The sequence below is a fragment of the Bombina bombina genome, chromosome 4, assembly GCF_027579735.1.
Source record: "Bombina bombina isolate aBomBom1 chromosome 4, aBomBom1.pri, whole genome shotgun sequence".
Classification (NCBI taxonomy): domain Eukaryota; kingdom Metazoa; phylum Chordata; class Amphibia; order Anura; family Bombinatoridae; genus Bombina; species Bombina bombina.
Genome location: NC_069502.1, coordinates 554440867 through 554462858, shown reverse-complemented (window position 1 = coordinate 554462858; position 21992 = coordinate 554440867). Strand labels below are relative to the sequence as shown.

The window sequence follows — 21992 nt, the reverse complement described above, 5'->3', positions numbered from 1 at the left end:
TTTTTTTTTTTTATTAAAATTTAACTAAACTTTTCCCCAATATGGCAAGGGAGGCCCTGCCTCCTATGACTGCACGTCCCTTGATAGCATGTCAGATCCTGTTGGTTCAGAAAAAACACAGGTGATACACAAAAATGTGGTTTGATGAACCCACGGAATTTGGGATTAAAGGGAAGAGCAAATTTATACCATCTACTCCACATAGCGTTGCAACTTATGCCAAACTGGTTCAAAAAGAGGTAGATAATCTTTTAAGGAGGAACAAAAATAGGAGATTAGTACAAGCCAGTAAGAGAGAAAAGATACAATTAACAAATTAAGAGATAACAGAGAAATAATAATAATAATAAAGGAGGCAGATAAGGGCGGAGCAGTTGTTCTGTTGAATAAGTCTGATTATGTTCATGAGATAGACAACTTTTTTTGTCAATTTTTTTTTTATTGATATACAAAGAATAAAACAATACACACCTTTCAAAGGCTAGCATTACACCACACAGGGTGTGACAAAAATCCACCTAACCCATCCCCTGTACGGGTTTACAATTTACCACATACGGTATCAACAAATATGGTATATAGGGTAAAGCAGGGGAAAACAAAAGACAGCCTCTCAATCGGGCTTACCTTTCACCTCGCAGGGTGTTTACCTGAACATAATTGGATGTAAAGGGATAAAAAAATCAAAATACACTCCGTTAACCTCACCTTGCAAAATACACTCCGTTAACCTCACCTTGCAATTATCATTTACCCAACTAAGCTTTTTTACTAATACAATCTAAAGCTCTATCTGATGCTGTCAAGATCTGTTCATCAGCTATTCAGCTTTCAACTATCCTATTACATTCTCTTCTCTCAAGTAAGATTTTGGAAGTCATACCACCCTAAATTTCCACCTTGCATTTTGGTGTGTACCCCTCCTCTTTATTATCCTATATCTAACTCATAACATATCAGACATACCAGCCACACAAACAAACAGCAACATCATCATAAATAAAACATGAATAGCAACAACAACAAAAAAATTAGAATTCTCTCTTTCCTCCCACTCCCCTAGTTCGAACAATCGGCAAAGTGATGATATTTATTTAACAAAATTAACTGTTGAAATGCCTGAGAATCTTGTAATGGGGCTATAATTTGTTTTTGTATCTCCCGCGAGTGTGACAATAGGAAATTATCCCATTTCATCATCAATTTTTTCAGTTTATTCTCTAGAAAAATCAGCGGGTCTTTAATAGCCAACGCTAGTTAAATAGACATGTTTTTTATAAATGTAGCTATACTTGGTGCTTTATTCGCTTTTCAATTTCTTAGAATTAGTTGTCTCGCAACCAAAATTGCCGTATTGGCTAGTTGTTTATTTTGTACCTCTTTCTCTTGTATAAGAAATATAACTTGCTCTTTCTTTAGCTTGATCTTACTTGGGATAAATCTATTAAGCCAATATTCTACTTTGCACCAAAACTGATAAATTTTAGGACAGGAATAAAAGACATGTAACAAGTCTGCATCTAAAGAACTACATCTCGTACATTTCATAACTTTTGCATTCTTCCATCTTGACATGGAGAGTGGAGTCAGATACGCTCTATTCAATAATTTAATATGGGACTCTCTAAATTAAATTTCTTGCGAATACTCTGAGATCAATCGCAAACTTTTTTTAAAATGATCAATACTTAAATTTTCTAAAGTCTCCGCGCCATTTAGTGAATAACGTTAGGAATTTGTCTTTAGCTTCTAAGGACATAACACTTCTATACAGGAAGGATATGGAATGATTCCCTGCCCGATAAATATTGATAACAAGCTACGTGGGGGGAGGGGAGCGCTCTGGTGTGAGCTGTGAGTAGGATTGTGGTTAGATGTGTGTTGTGTGAGCCAATCTTTGATTGGTATCAGTGGTGAATGAAATAAAATAAAATAAAAATAATATAGTGAATAACTAAATCAAAATGATATATAACCAATCTTTGATTGGGATATATTTCTAATATATCTAGTGAAGTGTGAGATAGTTATCTCAAATAATATAGCTGATCTGTGATTGGGATATATTTTCTAAATATCTAATATATCTAGTGAAATATGAGATAGTTGTCTCAAATAATGTATGAGACTATTGTCTCGAGGGTTAACAATGAATGTCAGTCTAGACTATATGACTAGGTTTGGTAGAATAAATTCGATGCCCTTCTTTGGGGTATTTTAAAACCACATTGATATGAATTGAAAATAAGACAATATATTCAGATAAGTGTTAATATAATTTTACTAAGCAATATTTAAAAGATAATTTCTTTATACATCGATTTATTGATAACCATATAAAAGTGTAATTATAAAATACAAAATTGCTAAATAGCAGTTACGTTATACTCGCCTAATATTTCTTATAGTGTCAGGATTTAAGTCTTGCCGTATCCTGTAAGGCAAGGAATTTATTTTTAAGAACCTCAACTGCTGAGTTAAAAGAAATAAACTTAAAATACTATGTGTGTTGTTCAAAGAATACTGGGATTTATCATTAATTACTATCAGAGTAAAAGATAGTCCCAGACATCATAGTTCAGTTATTAGCAGGGGTTAATGGTGATTACACTACAGCTGCCACCTGTGAGTAAACACTAAACAATTGCAGCAGTGTAACACATAGAAACCCCAGTATGGATACATAGAAAAATATAATTACAAACTAGTTTGGAATTTCAGTAGTACAGGCAATAAAAAGAGATCAGGCAAAAAGCTAAATAATAAGTAACTAACTTTAGTGAGTATTTTAAGATAGCTAGTTAAAGTTGGCTCAGATAGATTTAGCAATTGCAAATATATATGATAAACAAGAGTCTGGTATGCTCATATATGATTTGAGTCACAGGAGAGTGAATGTTAAGAGCAGGTCTTACTTGAGAAATTATTAGAGGGTCCGCAGGAATTAGGAGCTTGCAAGTCCTGGCAGTCTGGGAGACAGTGCAGCTGAACTGTGTGTTGCTGCTGTGTGAAGCAGGATGGCGTGTGACGTCACAGCTCTGTGAAATCCGGAACTGACAGGCAAAAGAGGCAGACACAGTTTGCAGAGAAGATAGGCTTGGCTGTAGCAGTCCTATAGCATAAGACTCCAATACTAAGCAACTAGGAGAGTGTGATAAGGAGTTATATAGGGCTGAAGCAGGATAGACACTCCCATATTTAAAGGGACATGACATGACACCCCCCTCAAGGAGCAGCTCCGCGGCTCATGGATGCGGGCGATCAGGATTCCGCTGATGGAACCTAGAGATCAACCGGGGAGCAGAAATGTTAGCTGCGGGTTCCCAGGAATCTTCGTCAGGAGAATACCCCTTCCACCTGACAAGGTATTGAAGAGTACCTCTCATCTGTCTGGAGTCCAATATGTCTTGGACCTCGTATTCTGTATCAGGGTCCACAGTTACTGGAGTAAGTGATACTTGGTCAGGAGGTGATCTAAGGGCTCGATACGGTTTCAGTAAGGAAACATGGAAGGTAGGGTGTACACGTATTGTAGGTGGTAACCTTAATCTCATAGCGTTCTCATTTATGATGCGATCTATTGGATACGGCCCAACGTAGAGGACCGACAATTTCTTAGAAGGAGTGGTTAACTTCAGATGTTTCGTGGAGAGCCAAACTAGATCCCCAACGGAATACTTTGGTGCAGGAGTTCTCCTCTTGTCATAATGTAGCTTGTGTATTCGCTTAGCATCATCAATAGCAGAGCGGACAGATGAGAAATTAGTTGCAATGTCATTAGTAGTCTGTGTGACAGATGGAGATGAAGAGTAGATGTCAGGTAGAAGATGGAAAGTGGGATGGAATCCATAATTAACAAAAAACGGAGTGAGCTTGGTAGTAGAGTGTACTGTGTTGTTATAAGTAAACTCTGCGTAAGGAAGAAAAGATGACCATTTATGTTGCTGATCACAACAGAATCCTCTGAGAAACTGCTCCAACCATTGGTTGCATCTCTCGGTCTGCCCATTTGTCTGAGGGTGGTAAGCTGTAGACAATCTTTTCTCTATTTGAAAAGCCTTGCAGAATTCCAGCCAAAACTTACTTGTGAATTGGGTTCCCCGATCTGTTAGAATAGTCTTAGGTAATCCATGATGTTTAAAAACATGAGTGAGCAGTAATTGTAAGGTTTCTGCAGCAGTGGGTAACTTCCGATATGGTATAAAATGACACATCTTACTGAACAAGTCTACCACAACAAGGATTGTGGTATCAGTTCCTGAGCGTGGTAAATCCACTATATAATCCAAGGCGATTTCTTCCCAAGGTCTACTTGGTGTTGCTACTGGCATAAGTAATCCATAGTGAGGCCGTTTGCTTCTTTTAGATAAGGTACAAACTCCACAGGAAGAGATATAATCTGAGATATCCTTATGCATTGTTGGCCACCAGAAAGATCTATTAGCTAAATCTTGTGTTTTACGAAGGCCCGTATGCCCTGCTAGAGGTGCATCATGTATAGCGTGTAAAACCAACTGCCTGGTGGATGGGGGAATATATAACTTGTCTTGATGATAATGTAAACCATCTGAGCCCCGTTGCATAACAGTTAGTGGTTTAGTAATATCTTTCTCTTGTTCTTCCTTAAGGAATGATGTGGAATCAAATGAAAAGGCAATGAACTTTTCTGTTGGAATGACAGTATCCTTACTAAGTAGGTTTGGTGGTTTCTTGTATTGTCTTGATAAGGCATCAGCCTTGCCATTCCGTGAGGAGGGTCTGTATGTGATAAGAAAATTGAACCTGGAAAAATATAAATTCCACCTTACTTGTCGTGCGGTGAGAGTCTTGGTGGATTGGAGGAATTGAAGGTTTCGGTGATCCGTGAAAATAATGATAGGCAGAATGGTACCTTCCAACAAGTGTCGCCAATGTTCAAGGGAGACCTTGATTGCCAACAGCTCTTTATCCCCAATGGGGTAATGTATTTCAGATGGAGTCATGATACGAGAGTAGAAGGTAACTGGATGTAACGGTTTCTTGAGAGAGAGTCTCTGTGATAGAATGGCGCCCACAGCATAATCCGAGGCATCGACCTCTAATATATATTGTAGTTCAGGATCTGGTATACTAAGAATAGGTGCAGAGGTAAACTGTGCTTTAAACAATTCAAAAGTCTTTTGACTATCTGGGGTCCAACGAAATGGAACATTTGCTTTAGTGAGGTTTGTTAATGGTCTTGATAAGGAGGCAAAATTTTTGATGAATTTCCGGTAGAAATTGGCGAACCCCATGAATCTTTGAATGTCTTTTTTACATTCAGGGGTAGGCCAATTCTTAACAGCATCTATCTTGTTATCCTCCATGCTAATGCCCGAAGCACTGATGCAATAACCAAGGAAAGTTATGCTATTGGAGTTGAAGATGCACTTCTCAGCCTTGGCATATAAGGAGTTGCTTCTCAATCTGCTAAGGACTTGTCTGACATGTGATATATGTTCAGGTAGGGTCTTGGAATAGATTAATATGTCATCCAAGTAAATAACAAGATAGACATCCAGGATATCCTTAAAGATATCATTTATCAAATACTGGAATGTCGCGGGAGCATTACAGAGTCCGAATGGCATGACGGTGTATTCAAACAACCCGTAACGGGTGCGGAACGCCGTCAGCCATTCGTCTCCAGATCTTACTCGAATTAAATTATAGGCTCCTCTAAGGTCAAGCTTGGTAAAGAATTTAGCTCCCTGTAGTCTCTCAATAAGCTCCGGAATCAGTGGGAGAGGATAACGATTCTTTACTGTCCTTTTATTTAGTTGTCTATAATCGATTATTGGGCGTAAAGATCCGTCTTTGTTTTTTACAAAGAACATCCCCGCACCTGCTGGGGATGTAGAAGGACGGATAAAGCCTTTCCTTAGGTTATCATCAAGGTATGTTTTCAAGTGGTCTAGTTCAGGTTTTGACAATGGAAAGATGTGTCCATAAGGGATATCTGATCCTGGGAGGAGCTCAATAGGACAGTCATACTTCCTATGTGGAGGAAGTTTTTCTGACTCTTTTTTACTAAAAACGTCATTGAAGTCAGCATATTCTTGAGGTATGTCTAATTCTAAAGGTTTCTCTATAGTATGCAGTATGAGTGGTGGGAAACAAGTTGTCTTACAGTAGTGAGAGTTAAAACAAATGGAGAATGGTGACCAGACTATACAGGGGTTGTGTAGTGATAGCCAGTTTAACCCTAGAATGATGGGTACAATGGGGGATGAAATGACATCAAAAGTTTGAAATTCCCTATGATGGTCTTGTGTCACTACAAGTAAAGGTACAGTTTCATACATTACGGGGCCTGAGGCCATATTATTACCATCAATAACTCGCAAATACACAGGAGTCTGCTTTTTCACCAAAGGTATTTTATTATCCTTAGTATATTGTACATCAATATAGTTTGCAGTTGCTCCTGAATCAATGATTCCACTGGCGTTGAGGCGACATTGGTCCCACTGTAAAAGAAGTGGGAATTTATGGTAGGTTGTAGCAGAGGTATAACTACCTAAACATTCAGTATGTGACATTGTCTTACCACGGCTCTGTCGCTGAAGCGCAGGACAGTCCTTAACCCCATGGTCCTCTGCTGCACAATACATGCAGAGATTTTGACTGCGGCGTCTTAGTTTCTCCTGTGCTGTAAGCGGTCCTTTCACAAACCCAATGTCCATAGGCTCAGTGGGGGGCTTTATTGGTGGTATGTGTGCAGGGGTGTGGGTATGACGTTTTTGAGTGGTGTCCTGGTAAGACCTTTCCTGTTGCCTTTCCCTAAGGCGTCTATCAATAGTGATACTGAGATTTATTAATTCTTCTAAGGTGGGGGGAAGGTCAACTCGAGATAACTCATCTTTAATACCTTCAGACAAGCCTAGTCGGAATTGATTCCTTAGAGAAAGGTTATTCCATTGGCTATCTTTTGCCCATTTCTTAAATTCAGTGATATACTCCTCTACATATCTTTTCTTTTGCTTCAATGACCTCATAGCATTTTCGGCAGTCATTTGTTTATATGGATCATCATACAACTGGGCTAAGGCGGTAAAGAAAGCATCTAATGAATTGAGTATGTTATCATTTGTTTCAAAAAAACTGTTTGCCCAGCTCCTGGGCTCACCTCTAAGAAAAGATATGGTTGTTAGAACCTTTACTCTATCTGTGGGATATGTCTGTGGTTTTAGGGTAAACAAAAGAAAACATGCATTTCTAAAATCTCTGAATTGTGTTCTATCACCTTTAAATAATTCAGGGAGACTGACTTGTGGTTCTATAGCATGAATTTTTGTTTCTACAATATCTTTTATATAAGCTTTTAAATTATCATTTTCTGCCTTTAGGGTATTTAACCCATCAGTGAGTAAATCTACCCTATGACTAAGGGTTTGCATGTGTGCAGTTAACTCAGCTGGGTCCATGTTTATTTTTCTGGCTTAGTATTCTGTCAGGATTTAAGTCTTGCCGTATCCTGTAAGGCAAGGAATTTATTTTTAAGAACCTCAACTGCTGAGTTAAAAGAAATAAACTTAAAATACTATGTGTGTTGTTCAAAGAATACTGGGATTTATCATTAATTACTATCAGAGTAAAAGATAGTCCCAGACATCATAGTTCAGTTATTAGCAGGGGTTAATGGTGATTACACTACAGCTGCCACCTGTGAGTAAACACTAAACAATTGCAGCAGTGTAACACATAGAAACCCCAGTATGGATACATAGAAAAATATAATTACAAACTAGTTTGGAATTTCAGTAGTACAGGCAATAAAAAGAGATCAGGCAAAAAGCTAAATAATAAGTAACTAACTTTAGTGAGTATTTTAAGATAGCTAGTTAAAGTTGGCTCAGATAGATTTAGCAATTGCAAATATATATGATAAACAAGAGTCTGGTATGCTCATATATGATTTGAGTCACAGGAGAGTGAATGTTAAGAGCAGGTCTTACTTGAGAAATTATTAGAGGGTCCGCAGGAATTAGGAGCTTGCAAGTCCTGGCAGTCTGGGAGACAGTGCAGCTGAACTGTGTGTTGCTGCTGTGTGAAGCAGGATGGCGTGTGACGTCACAGCTCTGTGAAATCCGGAACTGACAGGCAAAAGAGGCAGACACAGTTTGCAGAGAAGATAGGCTTGGCTGTAGCAGTCCTATAGCATAAGACTCCAATACTAAGCAACTAGGAGAGTGTGATAAGGAGTTATATAGGGCTGAAGCAGGATAGACACTCCCATATTTAAAGGGACATGACATATAGGTTAACGACTCTGAAGTACTAAGAATGACTTATCTCCTAAAATTCATTAATGTTAGCAATGGTGCAGGTGATTGTATTGTGTATACAATCGCTATAGATGTGCAGCTTGTAGGATAATACACATTAATTTCAATACAGAGACAATTCCTTAAAAGATATATACATATATTCCTTGACTGATATATGTGCAAAACAGATGTAAATGCATATCAGATGTTAATGTACATCAAATCCAGTTAGCGTTAATGGTAACAGTGTTAATGATCCTGTTTAAAAACCTATAGTTAAATATGTATAGGTATACGTTGGTCGTCAAATGACAGTTCCGTGAATGATAAAATGTGTGAGTTGTGGCCACAACTATTTGTATTTATCCAAGGGTGTTTGTCCCTGTTAAAAATGCTCTCTGTTCAGAGCGTTTGTTTATAATGTAAAATGTCACTGTTAAAAATGGCTCAGAATCTGAGCCTGTGAGTCAAACGGCGTGAAGTAGTGCTCCCCCTTGCCGTACTACTGATTTACCTTACCTCCTCTTCAATATTGTCGGTGTTCCGGAAGGTTACCTGGCGGGTTTCTGCTGCGGGTTTGTTGATTCTTTTTCTTTTCAGCGTCTCGCCGTTTTGTATTTCCCGGCAGTCCCTTCTTTCCCAGACGTATGTAGGCTTTACGTATGGTCCTCGGAGGTCCAATCAAGTAGTCGGGTCGTGGGGGGAGTGGTTCTTGGACGAATTCCTCGTATTTGTTAGAGCCTTTTCTTCCTTGTCACACTGGTTGGTCAGATCTACGCGTTTCAGCGCTATATCGCGCCTTTATCAAGACAGAAACGGATAAATATTGATAATCGTGTCAATATTTCTCAGATTAGTTGGGTTAAACTCCGCTAGTTTGTTTGTGTCAATAAAATGTCGGATTTGTAAGTAGGCAAAAAATTGTTTATTCTCCAACTTAAATTCTTTGGCCAACAAATCAAAGGGTTTAACCCTGTTAGTCTGTGTATCAATTAGTTGATTAACCCATATTAATCCTTTCTGAGCCCACTCACAGAATATATATGATTCCATTCCACTTAGAAAATGTGGGTTCCCCCTTATAGGCAGATATTGTGATATCTTGTTATCTATTTGCAATGTTTGACATATTTTTTTCCAGGCTAGGATTATATAGATAGACGACTTAATGACAACCAAGTATAAACTGTAAACCTCTTATGGGAGACCCCACAATTCAGATCAATAAGGAAATAGAACATTTAACAAATCAAGCCGTAAAGGCAGGTATCATCTCAGTAAAATTTAAAGAATCTCTAATAGAGAAAAATCCAATAAGACCTGTCCTATATGTACTACCGAAAATCCATAAGGATGAATGCCATCCACCTGGTCGTCCCGTAGTAGCAGGGGTTAACTCAGTGTTCTCTAAAATATCAGTATTCTTAGATAAGGTATTATAGCCCTACCTTCCCAATTCATCCTCATACTTAAGGGACACCAATGACTTTTTAAACAAACTGAAAGATAGGTTATATTGGTAACAAATTTATTTTATATACATTTGATGTAACAAGCCTTTACACCTCAATCAAGCACACTAGTGGTATTTCTGCAGTAACAAACACATTAAAAATGGATAACAAATATAGTAATAAGGAAGTCCAGTTTTTGGTTGATCTATTGTCACTTATCCTTTATCAAAATTATTTTTTATTGCAGGATCAATTTTTTTTTTGCAAAAACAGGACACGGCAATGGGCTCCAACCTATGCCAACATATATATGTCTCATATTGAGGAAAAATGTGTATACCCACACAGGTTATTATTGCAACATGGCGCCGCCTGGTGGAGGTTTATAGACGACAATTTTGGTATATGGTTTGACAACGTTGGTAGCCTGTTGGAGTTTGTTGATCATTTGAATTCATCAGTATCTGGCCTAAAATTCACAGTAAATATGAATTAAACAGGTGTTCATTTCTTAGACTCCTTTGTTTACATTGATAAGGGATTCCCAAAAACAGACCTGTATACCAAGCCTACGGATAAAAATAAAGGGTTACAATTCAATAGTTTCCATCCAGTAAATACATTAAAAGCAGTACCAAAGAGTCAATTATTGTGTGTTAAAAGAATTGTTACAGATAAAGGGAGATGTAACTTGAGACTGAATGAAATCGCAGATAAATTTAAGGCAAGAGGTTACCCTGAGAAGTTAATTAATGATCATCTGGAACTTGTAAATAAAGATGACAATCAACACATCAGTTAGGATAAAAGCAAGAAAGATGATAGAAGAATGATATTTGTTACACAATATAATACCTTGGGTCCTACAATTTCAAATATTATTAATAAATATTGATATATCCTAAAAGATTGTAATCCTCAGATTGAAAACTTTCAACAAAAACCAATGACAGCATATAAAAAAATTAGAAGCTTGAGAGATGTTTTGGTATGTGCTGATATAGGTAGTAGAAAGACTAATGTACAAACTAGAATAGGGTCTAATAGAACTGGATGCTATCCCTGTTTACACTGTAGCTCTATTATTAAGGTTGACATTTTTTTTTCCATCCTATAAATGGGACGAAATATAAATCAAAGGATTACTTAACCTGTAGAAGTACATATGCAATATATATTATTAAATGTCCTTGTGCTAGGATTTATGTTGGTGAAACGAGTAGGGAGGTTAGGGAAAGAATGACTGAACACAAATCGAATATCAGGATCAATAATAAAGATGCCCCCCTTTCCTATCACTTCCTCTCCATGGGCCATAATATAAGCCAATTATGGTTTCAAGTAATAGAACATGTTGCTAGGCCCAGGAGGCGAGGTAATAGGGAACTAAAGTTGAAAAAAAGAGAAATGTCCTGGATAAGGAAATTGAATGCCTTACAACCGAAAGGTCTTAATAAAGACTTTGACTGGTCAGTTTCTTTAAGATAAACCTGTTTAATATCAATGTTGCATGATTCTGAAACTTAATTTTATGTATAGGTTTCTTTGATTTTAATATGGTTTTAAAGAAATTATGTTTTTAAGAATACACATGTGATATACACAAATTATGAGTGAACATTTGTAACAGATATCTTTATTGGTGTATCTTAACACATGTGTACTGAAAAAAATCCACAAGATGACAGTGTTGATTAAGCTGACAATTGTTTGTTAGGTATAAAAGGCTCACCTGTACATAGGTACTTTGACATGACTAAGAACAAATTGCTGGTTTGAAACGTTGTTTTTTTGCTGCATTATGGACCCTGTATAAATCAATAAAGGTCTTTTTTCCAAACTATTATTTGGAAGCTGGAAATCCTTTTGGAGTTTTAAGTAATTTTGTCAGCCTCTCAGTGAGAGCATGGAAGGAAGTTAGAGTCCGGAGATGCAGAGAGAGTTTTCCTGCGAACCCATCCCGACTCATATTAACAGCTCCTTGGTAATCAGTGTTGACGAGTTTCGCTGCCTACCTTTCTTCACTCAAGTCCATGTCAGAAGCGAGGCTACTATCTGTCACACTTGAAGGGCTGTGATCCTGTTCCACCGCATAGATTCCGGTAAGATTGTTTCATTTTATTTCAATATGAGATGTATTGTTAAAGAAACAAGGTAGGATCCCAGTGGGACTCCTTTTATCTTAAATAAGGAATCATGGGTTAATATCTCTTGAGGGAGGTTATTGAACAGGAGGGACTTTAATCATGTTTGTTATGTGGTTCTATCTGCAATGTGTAGCTATACTTAGGCTCTCTGCCTTTACGGAACATAACGGCCTTCTTTTAGGATGCAATCTCACAAGATTGCACGCCTTTTTGTGACTGGCTCGGTGCACCTCGTGACGGGTGCGGTTACGTTGTTTGTTTTTTTTCCTTCACTTCCGTATGCTGTGTGCGACCGAGAGAATCTTGCTCGTGGGTTGTCTGGTTCACAGGAGGTGGTGAGTACCCCAGCCATTGGGGGTGTCAAAGTGCAAAGTGTGCCAGTAAGTTTTGTCTTTTTGTAATCCCAATGATTATGGAGGATTCTGATATGAGCGACACGGATGCCTCCATATGGAGGATGTGTCTTGTGATGAATATGAAATGGCCCGAGTAATTAATGCCCATCAGTTATGTTCCGGGTGCCGTTCTAGAGTACTCTCTTCTCCTGAGTCTGGGAGCTTAGAGTGCGTTGAGCCATCCACCTCCGAGGTTTCCATGACCCGTGAAGCGCGTGCCCAAGACCATTTCCCGGTTACGCACGCAGGTGTCTCTATGGCCTTCACTCCTTCTCTTGAGAGTGGCTTGTTTCCGCCGGAGGTTACGGCACACTTCCGCATGGTCATTTCTATGGCGCTGTCTCATTTATATCTCCCAAGTGAAGTATTTCTCCGATACTGTCCGTGCTCCATTAACCTAGGTCCATCGAGTGTGGGATCGCCTGATTCAGTTCGGCCTTCTGGGAAAATGTTGGCTCCTGAGGCTTCAGGGGCCTCAATATCGGAGCAGAGGTCTTCAGCAGATTTGGCGAGGGATGATTTTGCCTTCCTTTATAGGCTGGCTCGCCTTAGGGTTCTTTTAAGACATGTTTTGGCAATGTTAGAGGATCCCAGTCCTAGTGAGCAGAGGCCTTAGAAGTTGGATGGCAAAATGGATATGACGTTAGGGGATGAAGCCAATCTCCTTATCGTCTTCATTTTATGTTTTATTTATGTTTTTCGGTTCTATTTCTGAGCTTGGGTGTATGGGGCCTCTTCTCAGCTGTTCCTGTTGTCGTTCTCATTCACCTTGGGCGTTCACCCGATGGGTGCTGCCTTTCATTTTATTTTTGATCCGGATAGATGTGTTTAATTTGTTTTTCCTTAAGCTCAGGTCTGTTAGATTTCGTTTTTTTATGAATGTTCTTCTCTGGAACTGATATATGCGACTTGTGGTCGCGTGGGAGTTGCCCACTTGTTGAATATTAGAATTTTCATTTCTAGTTCTTTTATCAATCCTTTGGGACAAATTTTTTTGGACCTGGAACAGTTCCAGAGTGCTCTTATACCAGGCTGGTACTGGTCGGGTGCTTTTTTAATTGTTACCTGGGTTCATGTCACCTTCGTGGTGCTGAGGATGCTTCTAGGCCTATCCTGTGGACTCCGGGCTTGGATCCTACTGATGTATGAGGCCTGTGGTTTATATGCAACTTCTCCGGACGGAGGGTTGTGCATACCACTCTACGGGTGGTCAGTTCGGGCTACTCGCCTGGGCTATGATTCTGCATTCTGCATACGACTCTAGGTTCTTCAGGTCCCCGAGACTTAGAACCGTTATTTCCATTAAATGCAAGTTGGGAGATGTGTGTGACCTGTTTGATCTGATGTGCTGGGTGATTAACATTTGGTTTTCACTCAAGGTTCTTCCGGACACTGACTCTTTAGCCTAGTGTGCTCTTTTTGCGATGGCGGAGCATCATCCTTCCCCACTTTTGGAGGGATCCTCTGGTTGGGTGTGCGTGCATGTTTTTCTCTGTTCCGAGTCATGTTATTTTGGGAGGTGGTATGCAGGGGTTCTCTGCTCAAGGTAGCTTTCCTAGAATAATAGCTTTTTCAAGCTCTCTGATTGTCGTCTATTCCAGCTAATACCCTCGGTCGGACTACGGTCTTTACCGTTCGGGGTGTGTTGCGTCCTCGATGTTACGCTAGCCTGGGGGCCTGTCAGTAGCGGTGTCGAGGTTGGGTATGGAGGGCCGCCCTTCGAGGGTCAGGCAGTTGTCCTTTTTTCCTCAATACTCCGTTTGGAGTTTCGTGGGCGGTGCCTTGCCTTACTTCTCTGAGATGGCAAGCAGGGCCCTGGGTTATCATTTTCCTTCGGGTATTGATGTTACCCTGCCTGTGTGTGTATCACGTGTTGCCGCTTGCCTACAAGATTTCTTGCGATCCATTTGTGACTCTTGTGTCTAAGGCTATCTAGATCGCTAAGTCTACAGACTTTAGAGGTGTGCTCCTCCTTGGAGGAGGCAGTTTAGGGTTCTCTCGGAGATTGGATCTTTTATTCGTCCATTGTCGAGAACCCTGGCCTTGGTCCACGTCTCACCATGGATGGGTGTGGATGGTTCGGTTAACATTTGAAGTTGTGGTTCCATGAGCCCCCTTCGTAGGGGCTGGGGCTCTGTGAGAGATGCCTTTGTGACTGTAGCTCAGGCTTTAGGCCTTTCTGACGGGCCCCTACCTGGTGCATTTACGATGTTACTGTAGACTCCGGATGCTTTTCAACTGGGTTGGCGATGTGTCCGTGGGATCTCGCCCCTATGGTAGGGTTTTTTTCCTTTGTTCATTCCCTTCTCTTCCAGAGTAGGGTTTGGGTTCTCTGGGTTCTGAGTTACCTTAGTATCGTGGAGTCCTGGGGTTCCTTGGTCCATTGCAGGGTCTTTTTCCCTTCCTGTGTTTCAGGTTCCTGGGAGGGGAGCTGTGATGTAGTGTCTGGTTCCTCCATTCCTGCAGCAGGAGGCTGAGGGTTTTGCTCCTGTGGGGCTTCCACTATGTGTATCCAATATATGGATGCTGAGGTTTTTGGGGGACTTCTTCCTATGGGAAGTGTGCCTTTTTTTGCCCACAACTGCGTGTAGGGGGTCTCGTACCTACAGATCTAGATAGCCTACAGATCTAGATATATTATGGAGCGTCGGGGGGGACTCATAAATTTCCTGGAGTACCTTAGAGTATTGTATGGGATTGGGAGACATGAGGGGTTCCTCAAGTCCTTTTGAAGACATGTTCCCTGTGTTTGTTTGGATCCTTCTTTTGGGTCCTTGTGTTCTAGGGAGTTTGTCTCCCTGGGCGTTGCCTTTGTAAAGACAACCATGGGTAGCTTTCTAGGTGTTGAGTGGGAAAAGTTCCTTTGGATTTCCTGGTCTCAGGTTCCCTTTTGGGGGGCAGATGCGGTCCTTATCTTTAGCCGGGGACCTTCTTGGATGTCCCGTGGTGTCCCGTGGGGCAGGCGCTTCGGAGGTTGTTTGGACCTGACGGACTCTAGGTCTGAGTGGTCTCTAGTTTGGCTTTGCCAGTGGTGTAACTGATGTGCAGTTACCTGGGCTTGAGTTTTTCTCTGCCGCCTTTTGTACCCACCTGTTATTTGCATTTAGTGTCTTCTAGCTTGGGTATTGTTTTCCCAAAAGTAATGAATGCAGCTGTGGACTCTTCCCTTTTAAGAAGAAAAATATAAATTATGCTTACCTGATAATTTAATTTTCTTCTGAAAAGAAGGGTCCACATCTCCCGCCCGTGTTTTTATCTCTATGAGGCGGCTGTAAAAAATTTTGTTTTTCTGGCACCTTTTTTCACCCTGATATTTCTCCTACTGTTCCTTGTTTCCTTGGCAGAATAAGTATTTATACCTTTGGCTGGGGTGTCTTTGCCTCCTCCTGGTGGCCAGGTTCTGAATTCCCAAAAGTAATGACTGCAGCTGTGGACTCTTCCCTTCAGAAGAAAATGAAATTATTAGGTAAACATAATTTATGTTTTTTTCCGGCATAATGACTCGGTGATTAAAACACAGCGTCTCTTCCAACCCATTTCAAGATCGATCGAAATGGAAATGTTCCAATCAGAAACACAATTATGCTGTGGGTAAAAAATCTCCTCAGGCAGAGTGTGTGCGGTTAGGACATCTCAGAATATTGAAGCTGTCAGACGAGCATTTGTGCAGTATCCACATCAGTCAGCTGTTAAAGGGACAGTCTACACCAGAATTGTTATTGTTTTAAAAGATAGATAATCTCTTTATTACCCATTCCCCTGTTTTGCATAACCAACACAGTTATATTAATATACTTTTAACCTCTGTGATTATCTTGTATCTAAGCCTCTGCAAACTGCCCCTTTATTTCAGTTCTTTTGACAGACTTGCAGTTTAGCCAATCAGTGCCTGCTCCCAGATAACTTCTCGTGCATGAGCACAGTGTTATCTATATGAAACACATGAACTAACACCCTCTAGTGGTGAAAAACTGTTAAAATGCATTCTGAAAAGAGGTGGCCGTAAAGGTCTAAGAAAATTGCATATGAACCTCCTAGGTTAAGCTTTCAACTAAGAATACCAAGAGAACAAAGCAAAATTGGTGATAAAAGTAAATTGGAAAATTGTTTAAAATTACATTCCCTATCTGAATCATGAAAGTTTATTTTGACCTAGACTGTCTCTTTAAGCATGACCTTACATTAGGAAAATCAGATAGGAGTTTAAGACGAATCTTACACACTGATCTGAAATTCCATCCCTACAAAATGATGGTGGTCCAGGAGCTAAATGACCGTGCCAACCGCAAAGTCTCTTGTGAAGCCATCTTTGACAGTGTCACAACTGACATCAGTGTTCTGTCAAGTGATGAAGCGCACTTTCACCTGTCAGGCTGTGCCAATAAACAAAACTTTCGTTACTGGTCCGAAAATAACCCTAGAGAGCTCTATGAAAGACCCCTCCACAGTGTCACTGTCTGGTGTGCTGTCGCTAACTTTGGGGTAATAGGACCGTAGTTTTTTGACGAGGATGCTCGTGTGGTCACTCCTCCATCACCTCCAATCGCTCTGTCCAGATCCTGACAACTTTCCTGGGACCAAGACTTGCAGAGCTTGGAAAACCTCCGGTTTGGTTCTGGCAAGAGGGAGCTACAGCCCATATTTCAAGAGCACCAATGGAGGTGCTGAAGCAGATGTTCCCTTGGCACCTAATTTCTCTCCGTGGAGTTGTTTCCAGCACGCTCATCTGACCACCCGGTGTGATTTCTTCCTCTGGGAGTACCTGAAAGCAAGAGTCTTCAAGCACAGATCCTGCCATTCAAGATGAAATCGCTGCAATACTTGAGGAAATGATCCGGCGAGCGATTAGAAGCTTCAGAGCACGTCTGCATGAATGTGTCCGAAATGATAGGAATCATCTGGACAATGTCATTTTTAAAACATAACTTTTTTTCTTTTGCTTCTGGTATAGTTTAGTTGCAGTTTAGCTATAAAATTAAGATACTACTAAAAATGGTAGGTACTGATCTTTCATGATGTTAAATAAACATTTTAAACAAGAATACTTTGTGTGTTTATTGACTGAAAACAGTCAGGTTATTCTGCCAGACCCTGTATGTATGTGTATGTGTGTGTTTGTATTTATGTATATATATGTGTATATAGTTTTAGAAAGGTTAAGCACTCACTGGACTGCAGTCATCTGTGTAATAACAATTTTATTAGTGACGTTTCGGGACAAAAACAGTCCCTTCCTCTGACAAAGAGCAACACAAAGTATCAAACATTTAAAGGTGAACAAAACCCTCCCCTGTGAACATAACCCAATCACTGTGATCTGCGTGTATGGTCTAGAGAAACCAATCTCCTGATAGGTAAAGGACCAAAGGTCAATTCAATTGATAGGATGAACAACTGTCAATCAATAGTGTGTGTTAATCTAAGTGTTTAAAAGTGAACTAAAGTGAATTAAAATGCAAAGTTCTGGGTCAGCAACAAGTATAAATGAAAATCCAAGCAGCAGCTGGTGTAACAAGGTCGTATGAGACTGTGTGAGCAAGAATGAAACATAATAACCCCAACCAATGGCAATGATCAACACAAAAGGTGCTGATTCAAGAAACCAATCACACATCAATGTAATGTATCTGACTACTCCCTACGAGGCAACAGTAACCAACACACCCCATTCAACTGAACCAATCTGTCAGTATGGATCTAGCCACACTGTGTATATATATAGAGAGGGTCTCATGTAATATCCCCTCTGTCAGTCGGCATTTGTGCCTAACACATAATAAATTTCATTAGTGCGATCTTACATTATTTTATTATCGCTCAAGGCGAAAAACAACTAAGTCTGGCCAATGGCATATCAGTGTGAAGCCACACATCAATCCTGCACCAATCGCGCGCTTTGTTTACTAATTGTTGTGTTAGCGCGTCACCCGCCAATGAGGATGGAGGGAAGGGCCACACACCCCTGATCGGCCAATCACGTATTTCAAATTCCGTTTGTCAATAATGCGTGCACGCCCTAATATCCGTGTTTAATGTGTAATGAGCTGGGCAGCAAAAACATTTAGCGAATCATGTAGATCTATCAGTCATAGTGCCCCCAACTCCACTAGCAGAGTTATACGAGTGATTCAATCACGGATCATATTGATCAATCTGATGTAAACAAATATAGTGTTATGATGGCGCAACAGCACCCAATGGTATTGTAGTGTGGGGTCACATGTCTCTGATATACGTAAGACCTAAAGCGAGAAAATACCATGGCATTTATAACTTGTGCAAATTCCTATTGATAGTATTATCCATCAATAGCATTCGTAACAATTTATCAGAGCCCCCTATCACATTGTTATTAAGACAAATTATTCTTAAGCAAAATTATTCATAGGAAAAAATTATTCATAGGAAAAAAATCTTATTATTATAAACAATAATTCATAAGACAAAAAACTGTGCCTGAGGAAAAAATTGTGCCAAAGAAAACAGTGCAACTGAGAAAAAAGTGCAACTGAGGAAAAAATTCGAACATCACCTATTTGGACATATCTGGTATTGATTACAAACATACAATCAAAGCCCAAAAGTGTCAATATAAGATTAGGTTAACCACCATAGTCTCTCAACTAGAGCCAAGAACGTGTCACCAATTGCTTAATGGCTTATTGTGTAACACAAAACTTATTGACCATCACCAAATATTAAAGCATAAAATGCACGGGTCGCTGCAAGCAGAAAACCCCTTGTGTAAGCAGAGAACAAAGACACCACAAATAAATATATTTATATGTATTAGTTGTGCTCATAAGTTTACATACCCTGGCAGAATTTATGATTTCTTGGTCACTTTTCAGAGAATATGAATGATAACACAAAAACTTTTCTTTCACTCATGGTTAGTGTTTGCCTAAAGCCATTTATTATCAATCAACTGTGTTTACTCTTTTTAAATCATAATGACAACAGAAACTACCCAAATTACCCTGATCAAAAGTTTACATACCCCAGTTCTTAAAACAGTGTATTGCCCCCTTTAACATCAATGACAGCTTGAATTCTTTTGTGGTATTTGTGGATAAGGCTCTTTATCTTCTCAGATGGGAAAGCTGCCCATTCTTCCTGGCAAAAAGCCTCCAGTTCCAATAAATTCTTGGGCTGTCTTGCATTAACTGCACATTTGAGATCTCCCGAGAGTGGCTCAATGATATTGAGGTCAGGAGACTGAGATGGCCACTCCAGAACCTTCACTTTATTCTGCTGTAGCCAATGACAAGTCGACTTGGCCATGTGTTTAGGATCATTGTCATGTTGGAATGTTCAAGTACGTCCCATGCACAGCTTCCGGGCAGATGAATGCAAATTTCCCTAGAGTATTTTTTGATAATATACTGCATTCCTCTTGCGATCAATTCTGACCAAATTCCATGTGCCTTTGTAGCTCACACATCCCCAAAACATCAGCGATCCACCTTCGTGTTTCACAGTAGAAATGGTGTACCTTTTATCATAGGCCTTGTTGACTCCTTTCCAAATGTAGCGTTTATGGTTGTGGCCAAAAAGCTAAATTTTGGTCTCATCACTCCAAATGACATTGTGCCAGAAGGTTTGAGGCTTATCTCTGTGCTGTTTGGCGTATTATAAGCGGGATAATTTGTTGCATTTGCATAGTAATGGCTTTCTTCTGGCGACTCGACCATGCAGCCCATCTTTCTTCAAGTGCCTCCTTATTGTGCATCTTGAAACAGCCACACCACATGTTTTCAGAGAGTCCTGTATTTCACCTGAAGTTATTTGTGGGTTTTTCTGTGCATCCCGAACAAATTTCCTAGCAGTTGTGACTGAAATTTTAGTTGGTCTACCTGATTGGTTGCAACAGAACCCCTCATTTTCCACTTCTTGATTAGAGTTTGAACACTGCTGATTGGCATTCTCAATTCCTTGGATATCTTTTTATATCCCTTTCCTGTTTTATACAGTTCAACTACCTTTTCCCCGCAGATCCTTTGACGATTCTTTTGCTTTCCCCATGAATCCCGAAACGTCAGTGCAGCACTGGATGAAAGATGCAAGAGTCTGTCAGGAGTCCAGAAACTCATTGACCTTTTATACACACACACTAATTGCAAGCAAACAGATCACAGGTGAGGATGGTTACCTTTAATAGCCATTTAAACCCTTTGTGTCAACTTGTGTGCATGTTATCAGGCCAAAATCACCAGGGTATGTAAACTTTTGATCAGGAACATTTGGGTAGTTTCTGTTGTCATTATGATTTACAAAGAGTAAACACAATTGATTGATAATAAATGGCTTCAGCCAAACACTAACCATTAGTGAAAGAAACGTTTTTTGTGTTATCATTCATATTCTCTGAAAATTGCCAAGAAATCATAAATTCTGCCAGGGTATGTAAACTTATGAGCACAACTGTATGTATGTGTGTGTATATATATTTTATATATATATTTATATATGTACAGTATATACAGTATATATATGTGTGTGTGTGTGTGTGTATGTATATATATATATATATATATATGTAAATAAAAATTTAACCTGTTCTGCTATGTGAAGAACATTGGAATGTGAAATATATTTATTTTTCATGTTGGGTTATTGCACTTGAGAAAATGAGATCGGGTTTGTGCGCCATTTAAAGTCTGGGTGAATACGTTAATGCATTCACAATATTCTAAGTTCAGCTTTTTGTGCATGTCGAGTCAGCACTTGTGCGAAAAGCTTTCTTCTAGTGGAGTTAGCATGAGAGCGGGAGCAATAAATAGTTTTCCACTCGTTATCTAGCCCTTAAAGACACAGTAAATATAAAAGGTTCAAATATTAAAGATTTAGTGAGTGACACAGTTTTGCATTATACATTTATTATTTATTTTATTTGTACTTTATACAAATGATATGACTGCGGCTAGCCTTGTCAGCTGCAGACTCAAGCTCATATTGAATCCTCTAAATGAAGCAAAATGTGGGTGGTTGTTATAAGCAAACAAGATATTAATTCCTTTTAAAAATGTTTAGACTTGGCTGATATGTTGTTCTATCGCAAGAAACAGATATATCATGTAATTACAAGGTGTTTACTGCCCAGTTAAAGCTATTATAGAAAACAGAGGATCAGAAGATACAGTCACATATTTGTCTAACCTGGAGATTTTCAAATTAAATGTGGATTATTATATGTAGGTATGATGAACCATTACTTTTTGTGCATTAGGCTTTCTGATTTTGCATGTTTTATTCTAAATATAAAATTAACATATTGTTAATACAATTAATATTTTGTTAATTAGCTTTTCAATGATCTCTACAAGAACAATGCAAATCGTTCTGAAAATGTTGAGCGAAAGCATAACCAGAACTACTTTATGGAGATGCTGATGTTGGACGGAGTTTATGACTATCTTATGTATATAGGTAAGCCCTTAAATACGGTAACTTATTTTGTTAATGTTAGTTGTTGTATACTGATACATTATTTTATGAGAGCTGTTACTTCATATGTAACTGTTTTGATGTAAAATGCACATTTTGAAACACATTGTTTTTCCCTTTATTTTATTATTAAATTAAGATTACATTTTATAGTTTGGTCAGTTTTACATGCAACCAAATACAGTAAATATGAAAGTTTAAAGGGGGTGAGAAAATTACAAAAAACAAAGAAGTGTGATTCAGAGTCTAGCTTTAACTCTC

The 21992-nt window shown here is 39.2% G+C and overlaps 1 protein-coding gene across 2 annotated transcripts in view; it reads left to right on the top strand.

The window, feature by feature from the left end:
* Positions 1-21992, top strand: part of SNX14 (sorting nexin 14) — a 517711-nt gene that overhangs the window by 387039 nt on the left and 108680 nt on the right. For both annotated transcript variants that reach the window (XM_053710493.1, XM_053710492.1), the window contains one exon: positions 21590-21713. In XM_053710493.1, coding sequence (XP_053566468.1) covers positions 21590-21713 — 124 coding nt within the window. The remainder of the gene's footprint in view (positions 1-21589; positions 21714-21992) is intronic.